At 46.9% G+C, this 9,470-nt stretch overlaps 1 protein-coding gene across 1 annotated transcript; it reads right to left on the bottom strand.

Moving 5' to 3' along the window:
- Positions 1–234: 234 nt before the first annotated feature.
- LOC116863249 (thrombospondin type-1 domain-containing protein 1-like) lies at positions 235–4,482 on the bottom strand. The gene is given in 2 exon segments (XM_032850735.1): positions 235–1,849; positions 4,342–4,482. Coding segments are annotated over 2 exon segments (1,644 nt in total). The 3' UTR covers positions 235–346.
- Positions 4,483–9,470: the final 4,988 nt, after the last annotated feature.

Genomic DNA, 9,470 nt, shown 5'->3' with positions numbered 1-9,470 from the left:
ACTTCATGTTGGACACTGCCAAGAAAGTGTTCAAAGCACTTCATGCTTAAAGTCACATTTGCCCTCTTTCATATCCACATGAGAGACTGAGCCCTATTTCACTCTTGTTTAAATTTTATTATTGTATTTATTAGTAATAAACCAAGGGAACTAGGATAACAAAGGGAAAAGTTCAGGCTAAGTAACTTCTACCTTATGAATTAAAACACATATGAACACTTGAGTTACCCCCCCCATCCTAATGTACAAATAGCTACATCATACAGTCCATAAAACACTGTGAGCCGCTGATACCAGGAGCCAGGCAAAGGACCCCAGTTGTGTGAAGTCCCAGGCTGATCTGGGTCTAGATGACCAGCTTCTCCACGCTGAGTGTGCTTGTGGTTTCATCCTCTTCATTTGACCCAAAATAGCCCGGGAGGTCCAGCATCCTCTGCTCTGCCTCGGTGAGGCCGAATGACGTATTGTCATAGAAGGCGAACTCAGGCTGGGCTGGGAAGCTCTGACACTTGTCTTTCCTACAATGAGAAGGGCTCAGAGGGCTCACCCTCTGGTGGCTCTCTTTGGGGGCCGTGGGAGAAGGCTGCTTCCTCGAGACACTCCTGTGACTGGGGGACGGGCCCCTCCGGGCTCTGTGCGGCTCCGTTCTCTCACCGCCCGCCATGAATCCTGCCTGGCAATCCCCCAGGTCTGGTTTCCTCGCGGGCTGCCCCAGGCTGTAGGATTTAGGGGGAGGGCTTAATGGACTTCTGGTTGTACCTGCCCCGTGGAAATGGTCTGGTTTATCAGGGGACGGGGCAGCTCCTCGACTATGAGGCCGAGATCGCTCTTCCGCCTGGTCCCAGGTCTGCGTCCTGGAACCATAGGCCGGGGCCTGCCGTGGGGTCAGGGTGGACATGCTCCGCTCCCGGAACGGCCGGGCCTGCCTGGCTTCGTGGAAGCTCGCAGTCCTCCTGAAGTGGGAGCCCCTGGGGTGGCTCCTCTCCGGCAGCGCCCCTCGGCCGCCCGCATGCCTCAGGGCGGACTTGCGGATCATGGTCTGGCTGGGGCTGACCGCGCAGCTGGCGGCACAGACCGGGAGGTCCAGCCTGGAGGGGGGCCTGGCCGCTGCCCCCACCGCCGGCTGCTCCAGAAATGGGGATTTCAGCCGGAATTTGTTGGCCGCAGCCTCCTCGGGGCCCTCCAGGTCCAAGGGAGGGACAGCGGCGGCGTCGATGGCCGTGTCGGTCAGGGGACTCTGAGACACGTGGTACACCTTGGTGGTTTCCGTCAGGCCCTTCTTCTTCATCTCCTTGAGCTGCTGCTGGGCGAGGCGGTAGCTGAACAGCGGCGGGATGATCTTCTGCGCGTTGGACTGCACGCTCTCACTGCCCGAGGCGTCGTCCTCCCCGGACAGCGGCCCACCGCGCCTGTAGGTCAGGGGGATGCCCACGTCCCCGGGGCCCCCCGCCAGTCCATCACCCCCGTCGGAGAAGCTCCCGCGCTGCTCGCTCAGCTCGCAGATGTTCTCCTCGTCCGAGTTCTTCCGGAAGCTGGGGGAGTGGATGGAGCTGTGGCGAGCCGGGGTGCTGCATTTGGGGGCGCGGCCGAACTTCCGCCACAGCGTGATGAGCACCGTGGCGACGATGATGAACAAGCACAGGGAAATGCCCGTGACCGTCACGACGTTGTTGGACTACCCAGGGCCCTGGGGCTGAAGAGGAGATGCGCTGGATGGCTGGAGAGCTACGAGGAAAGAAAGAACAGATGGGTATTCTCTAGTAGGGCTCCCCTGCGTGGTTTTATGTCTGGGAGCGGCTGGCTCTGATGCTCTGGCAGTTCTAGGAAGAATAAACAGGGACTCGGATTTCTGGCCTTAGGCACGCGTCCCTGCTGGCAGCTTAAAGCAGACCAGAACACAGGACCCACAGAGAGGAGGTGAGCAGGTAAACCACGATCGGGGTGACCCCTGGGCTCGCCAGCTCCTGCTGACAACGTGTCTCAAATGTTCCACCATGCAGCAGCATAAGGAAAGTTTCCTGGTAAAATCAAGGTTTTCGCTTAAGATAAGGTAAACCCTGGATAGCTATAGTTCAATGTACTTTGAGATGCACAGCGGGAAATTCTACCAAGTATAAAACCTGTAATGGAAAGCAGTTCAGATAGGTTGTACCTAAATTTTGTATCTTGAGAAATTAATAGCTGAAAATCAGCCTTTAGGCAATGTAATGCAACTCACATTTAATAACCAGGAACTGTCTTTTCCTGAGGGTTGAAGCCTCTGCTTCTCAGTCTGTTTCCAGCTGTCCAATCCCCTTGCTTCCTTCCATGGGACTATTGATTTTTTTTTTTCTTCCCTGCTTTCTTCAACTGGCTTGTCCAGGGTCATCAAAATGTCTCATCAAGCCTCAGATGCCACCTGGGGTGCAGCCTGTCCTGCCACTGAAACACTTGGGAACCTGAGACCAGCTAATGCTACCACCCTCCCCTCTCTTTCCTCCTTCTCACTGTCCACCTTGCAAGCCCTTCCAGGCACCTGCCTACACAGTCTTACCAGCACCAGTTCTCTGTGTCATGTCCATGACCATGACATCCCATTGCCTACCGTCTTGGGTGGAAGCTATCACACATACTTTCTTTCTAAGCAAACGGGACCAGCAGCAGGGACAGTTCCTCACTCTCCTCATTTCTGATTGCCATTTTCAACTAACTTTTTCACCTCCATACAAAATTCTTTTAATTAATTAATTATAATTAATTCTTAAAAAATATATCTATCTATATATACTGCATCTCCATGACTTACTTATTTTATAAGTTTGTCCTTCCTAATCTTTATTTTGCCCATCCAACCCACCCACTTCGTTCAGGCAACCACCAGTTTATTCTCTGTTTAAGAGTCTGTTTTTTATTTGTTTTGTTTTGTTTTGTTTTTAGATTCCACAAATAAATGAAATTATATGGTATTTGTCTTTCTCTTTCTGACTTACTTCACTTAGCATAATACCCTCTAGGTCCATCTATGTTGTTGCACATGACAAGGTCTCATCCTTTTTATGGCTGGGCAATATTCCATTGTCTATTTACACAATCTCTTCTTTATCCATTCAGCTATTGATGGGCACTTGGGTTGCTTCCACAGCTTGGCTATTGTAAATGATGCTGCAATAAGCATAGGGGTGCATATATCTTTTAGGATTAGTGTTTTCATTTTGGGGGTAAACACCCAATCGTGGATTACTAGATCATATGGTATTTCCATTTTTAATTTTTTGAAGAACTTCCATGCTATTTTCTGCAGTGGTTGCACCAATTTACATTCCCACCAACAGTGCACGAGGGTTCTCTTTTCTCTACATCCTCACCAACACTTATAATTTCTTGTCTTTTTCATACTGGCCATTCTGACTACTGTGAGGTTGATATCTCATCGCCATTTTTATTTGCACTTCCCTGATGATTAGTGATGCTGAACACGTTTGCATGGGCCTGTTGGCCATCTCTATGTCTTCTCTGGAAAACCGTCTCTTCATATCCTCCACCCATTTTTAATTAGATTGCTTGTGTGGTGTTGAGTTGGAAAAGTTCTTTATATTTTTTGGATATTAACCCCTCACTGGACATATCATTTGCAAGTATCTTTTTCCATTCAGTAGGTTGCCCTTTTGTGTTGTTGGTGGTTTCCTCTGCTATGCAAAAACTTTTTCTTTGGGTGCAGTCCCAATTGTTTATTTTTGCATTCATTTCCCTTGCCTGAGGAAAAATATATCCATAAATATGTCACTAAGGGTAATATCCAAGGTGTCTTCTACTCTTGATACCCATGCCATCTACTCAAACCATGCACCTACTCCCCTCTCAATACTGTCATCTCCCAACCTCATGGCAGCCATCAGTCTCTAGCACCTGGGTCTCAGTCTTCCTCATCATCCCCTAGCAAGGCCTATCTGGGCAACGTCACTGTCCATCCAACATATCATACCTTCCCATTGTCTGCAATTGCTCCTCTTCCAAAATTGTAACTGGCTCCCCATTGTACTTCAGAAATTTTCCCCCAAGGGTAAGATTTCATTTTATTGCTACATCAGTCTCACAAATAAACCAACACAGCGAGAAACACTTCGCAGGTAAAGTGCAGGGCAGGGGCCTGGCAACAGGAGAGAGGAATCCAGTCCGTCTCCCGGGCCCCAGCCTGGAAAGGTCATTCTATCATACAAGACCAAGGGTAGCTGACAAACAAAGCGATTCACTCTGTAGACATTCTGAGGGGAGGAGTAGAAAAACTTCCCAGGTGGGTTCTGTGCAGGGCAAGGAAATGGACCTAAATGCCCTCCATGCCCAGTGCTTGACTGTGGCTCCCACCTCCGTCCCCCTCACTGCAGTTCCAGCCACTTGGGTCTGCTTTCTGTTCTTCACAAACGCAACACCGCTTTGCTCTAGGACTTTCAGCTTTGGCATGGAATCTCCCCTTTCCTGGACTATTCTTCTCAAAGACTGTCCCATGGTTGCCTCCCTCACCTCTTCCTAACTTAGCTCATCAGCCATCTTCTCAGCTGCACCACAAATGGTGAAGCCAACCTTCCCACTCCATCATGTAGCCCAGTTGCTTTGCCCTTGCTGGCACTCAACACCCTCTGAAGCAATCTCCTTTCATCCCCTCAATACACTCAATGAGCGCCTCCAGTAGGCACTAAATCGCATGCCCCTGGGCTATAATGAGGTACAAACAGTTAAGCTCCCTGCCTCTTGGAGCTTACAGATCTTGTCAACCCTTTTGTTTACTTATTTATTGTCAGCCTCCCTCACTAGAATATAAGTTGTCTGAGAGCAGGGACCTTGGTCATCCTTGTTCCCTGCTTTATTCTCAGTGTCTAAAACTGCCTAGCACTGAGCATCATTCATGGTCAATTTTTATTAAATGAATAAAATGTTTATATTTTTCTTAGGATACATAGATAACATTTTAAATTCCTTTCATTGTGATGAAGTCAATTCATTCAATTAGTATTTACTATAAAAATAAGGCAAACAAACAAAAAAAACCTCGAATTGCTAATTATTCCAATGATCTATAATAACAGTAGTTAGCACTGATTGACCACTTACCATGCGTCAGGAACTATAATAAGTTATTTATATATGTTACCTCATCTTACCTTCACCAAATTCCATGACACAGGTAGAATTATTCTTCCCTTTCTAAGATGAGGAATTTGGGGCTTAAAGAAGTTGTCCACCATCATAAAGCCATCAAATGGGAGAGCTGGTCTTCAAGGACAGGAAGTCAGGCTCCAGAGTCCGTGCTTTCAACCTCCCCTTCATGCTACCTATCCACCTGTCCACATTCATATCAGAAAGTAAGTCTACTCATCAACTCCCTACCACCTTCTGAACAAACTCAACACTCTTAGCAGGGTCTGCGGGACCTGTGGAGGCCAGCCCTGCTCCTTGTTAACTTCTTCTCCTATTATCCTCACCTTTGATCCTGCACCGAACCACTGGGGCTTCTAGACTGTCAAGCTTCTTTCTCCTTTCTTCTCATGCAGTTGCACAGTTTGTTTCCTCCTTTCAAACTCCTACTCACAATTGCTTCTCATACTTCAAGACTCAGCCATTACCTCCTCCATGTGTGCTTCCTGGTTCCTTGGGCTTGGTCTGTGCCCTTTCCCTGTTGCTCCCCAGCATCCCAGACATGCCTCTGCAATAGTCAGTGAACTCCATTCCTTGGCGAAGTCCCTGCTATTTGGGAAACAAGGCTTTGCATTTCATCTCCAAATTTCCAGTGTTTAGCACAAAGCTTGGGAAGGAGATGTTGACTACTGCTTTGAATGATGGATATTCATTTGGGGATTGGTTGAATGCCATGTTCTAGTATTTTGCACACAGAGGGTGAAGAATCCTATTATAAAGAGAAGGTTAGAATGTAGCACACGGAAGTCTTCATTGGTGAGATCACCGAGGCATTGGGGATAGTGGGGATGGGGATGGTACACAGGGCATCAGTTGGTAGAACCGTGTCTTTCCCTCATTCTCATCCCCAGAAGACTTATTCTAATCACCCAGCTGGAAAAATAGGTTCTGGGCTTTTCCCCTCAAGCCATCTGACTCCAGACCTGCAATCCTCTCTAGGCTCTGTTTCCTCAAATATACTGGACCTTCCTAAGAATGGATGTATCCCTTTATTCATAGACCCTTTCAGTGATTGTGTTTCTCCAAAATACCCAATTTTCTAAAAGCACTTTTTAAATGTTAAGAAATGGCAAGTGTCTTGTGATGGGTGCGCAGAAAGATCGAGTCATTTACCCAAGTTCTCGCACTACTACTAATAGAGCAATTTGCTTCTAGACCCTGTTCTCTTAACCGATAGACTATCTTGTCTTCAGAACAACTCGGTCACTCAATTACTCATTCTACAAATATTTATTGAGTGCCACACCATGCTAGCTATTGTTCTAGATCAGCAATGTTCGGTAAAACTTTTAGTGAGGGGTGCCTGGGTAGTTCAGTCAGTTAACCATTGGACTCCTGATCTCAGCTCAGGTCTTGATCTCATGGTTGTGAATTCAAGCCCCGAGTTGGGCTCCATGGAGCCTACTTAAAACAAACAGACAAACAAACAAACAAAAACTTTCGGTGATACTGAAATCTTCCATACCTATCCGACCCCATATGGGAACCACTAGCCATATGTAGGTATTAAGTACTTAAATGTGTCTAGGGCAACTGAAGCAATGAATTTACTTTATTTCCTTATAAGTTCAAGTTAAGCAGCCACATGTAGTGATGGGCTACCAAAATGTATCATTCCAGATGCCAGGGAAACAGTTAAAAGCAAAGATCCTCGATCTTGCCCAGTTTACATTTTGGGATGAAGACAGAGGTGAGAGGAAAAGAGAAAGACAGTAAACAAGAGACGTAATACATAAGTGGATTATATAGCATGTGATACACTACAGAAAATTAAAAAGTACAGCACAGTCAACAGAGGCTAGTTTGCATTTTGAAATAGAGTGGTCACACCAATCATAAAACTTTCTCATCCTTTGGTTAGGATAATTTGGTCTGATTCAATTCTTACTCCAATTTCTCTCCTTCTCTCTTCCCTTTCCTCTTGTGAGTTCAGCTCCTCCAAGATGGGGCAGGAAGGGGACAGGAAAGTCAGGCTTGCCTTTTGCACTTGCCTCGCTCTGGGTCCATCTGATGCTGGTGGTCTCTGCCCAGATGAGGCTCTTCAGAGACAATGCTGTGGGGTTCTCTAGGGCAGAGTGTGCAGGTTTGCCCTGGCTCCCTCCATGCTGGAGCGCTCCTCTCAGACAGGGGCATTGGCTTCTGCTGCGGTTAGTCTACCCCCCAAATCCCTCTTCAGGCAATAGATCATCTCCTTTGGCTCCTTGGGCAGCCCCCAGGCTCCTCCCTTCCTGTCACGTGGGGCCATGGGACCGGCTGAGAGCCCTGATGTCCTTTACGAGACCACTAGACCTTCAAACCAGTAGGGTAAGCCTTTCCACTTTCAGAAATCTCTGAGAAACAGGCATCAGTCCTTAGGTCCATGAGACCTCTGCACTCTGGCTGCCCCCAATACACACACCAAGCCCTCCCGAGAACCCTTTATCGTGCTTGACTCTGCGTGGACAGTTAACTGCACCATGGAGGACATGGACTTGGCAGCTCACAGTCTGCCGGCTGGGAAGAGAGCCAAACATATTCCTCTCAATGTAAAAAAAAGTATATTATTGAAGTGTAGTTGACATACAATGTTATATTAGTTCTAGGCACACAACATAGAGATTTGACAATGCTGTGCATCACACAACACTCGCGATGGTAAGTGTGGTCACCATCTGTCACCATACGTTATCACCACCTTATTGACTATAGTTCCTGTGCTGTACTTTTCATCTCCGTGACTTATTTATTTTATGAAACTGGAAGTTTTTTATTTTTTTAAAAAGATTTTTATTTATTTATTTGACAGACAGAAATCACAAGTAGGCAGAGAAGCAGGCAGAGAGAGAGAGGGACGCAGGCTCCCTGCTGAGCAGAGAGCTCAATTCGGGGCTCTATCCCAGGACCCTGGGATCATGACCCGAGGTGAAGGCAGAGGCTTTAACCCACTGAGCCACCCAGGTGCCCCAAAACTGGAAGTTTTTAACCTCTCAATCCCCTTCACCTATTTCTCTCACCTCCCCCCACCCTCACCTCTTCAGTCTTTTGGTGGCCTAAATGATTTTGTGGATGGGGGCGATAGGCATCTCAACAACAGCCCGGCACTCTCCCTGACCCTCACAGTTCGCCCATGTCTAATGACAATCATGTCCCTGCCACCTAGTCCGTTTCTCTCCCACTGCAGTCCGTGACGGTGGAGCCTGGACGAGGAGGGCTAGGCTGATGGATGAGAAGGCAGCAGGTTGTGCTGCCTCTTTTTAACCCTACAAGGAGGTGTGGTTGTCCACTCGCGGCAGCTCTTTCTGGAATGTATGGGACTTACTGCCTCTTTCCTTTGAGTCTTAGCACCAGTTTAGGACGAGAGGAATCAACCTCCTCTTACACTTTCTGGTATTAAATCATAATGGTAATTGCGGCATCTGGGTGACTCAGTCGATTAAGGGTCCGACTCTTGGTCTCAGCTCAGGTCTTGATCTCAGGGTTGTGAGTTCAAGCCCTGTGTTGGCCTCCATGCTAGGTGTGGAGACTACTTTATTTTTTTTAAGATTTTTATTTATTTATTTGACAGCAAGAGACACAGTGAGAGAGGGAACACAAGCAGGGAGAGCAGGAGAGAGAGAGGCAGGCTTCCAGCTGAGCAGAGAGCCCGAGGTGGGGCTCGATCCCAGGACCCTGGGATCAGGACCCAAGCCGAAGGCAGATGCTTAACAACTGAGCCACCCAGGCACCCCTGGAGCCTACTTTTAAAAACAGCTTAAAAAGATAAAAACAAGTGCAATTTTTAACCATATGTTAAATGATCCATCTATGTAACATCCCTAAATATAAAAACTTCCTTTTTTGGTTGTCTTGTTTGGTTCACTAAAAGGGATCCTTCCCAGGAGGATAGACTTCAAATCTTCCATTGACCACAGTGACCAAAATATATATGAGAAGAAGAAAGATCTAAGAACTGTAGGGTTGAGGTAGTCTAGCATCATCGTTGCCAAGACAACTGTTTTGTAGTGACCAAAGGAGGAACTGTTCCTCCTGATATTATGGAGAAGCTATCCATTAAGTTCTCCCTCCCCCAAATGGCAATTGTTCAAGCTGAATTAAGTGTTTATTGACTCTGAAAATTTGAAGGGATATATCGGACTGGTGTCAGATGTGAACATAAGAGATGAAAAGAACCTAAACAAGAAAATTTATTCATATATTTCTGATAAGTTTGCACTTCTAAGAAAATAGGACCAATTATAAGTAGATTTTGCAGCTTCTAATGATCACAAAAGAAAAAAGAAGGCAAAGAGAATGGGTCTTTAGAATTCTTATTAAAAAATATT

Source organism: Lontra canadensis, unplaced genomic scaffold (assembly GCF_010015895.1).
Source record: "Lontra canadensis isolate GAN:19392208 unplaced genomic scaffold, GSC_riverotter_1.0 scaffold756, whole genome shotgun sequence".
NCBI classification, from domain to species: Eukaryota; Metazoa; Chordata; class Mammalia; order Carnivora; family Mustelidae; genus Lontra; species Lontra canadensis.
This window is presented reverse-complemented; position numbering and strand designations above follow the sequence as displayed.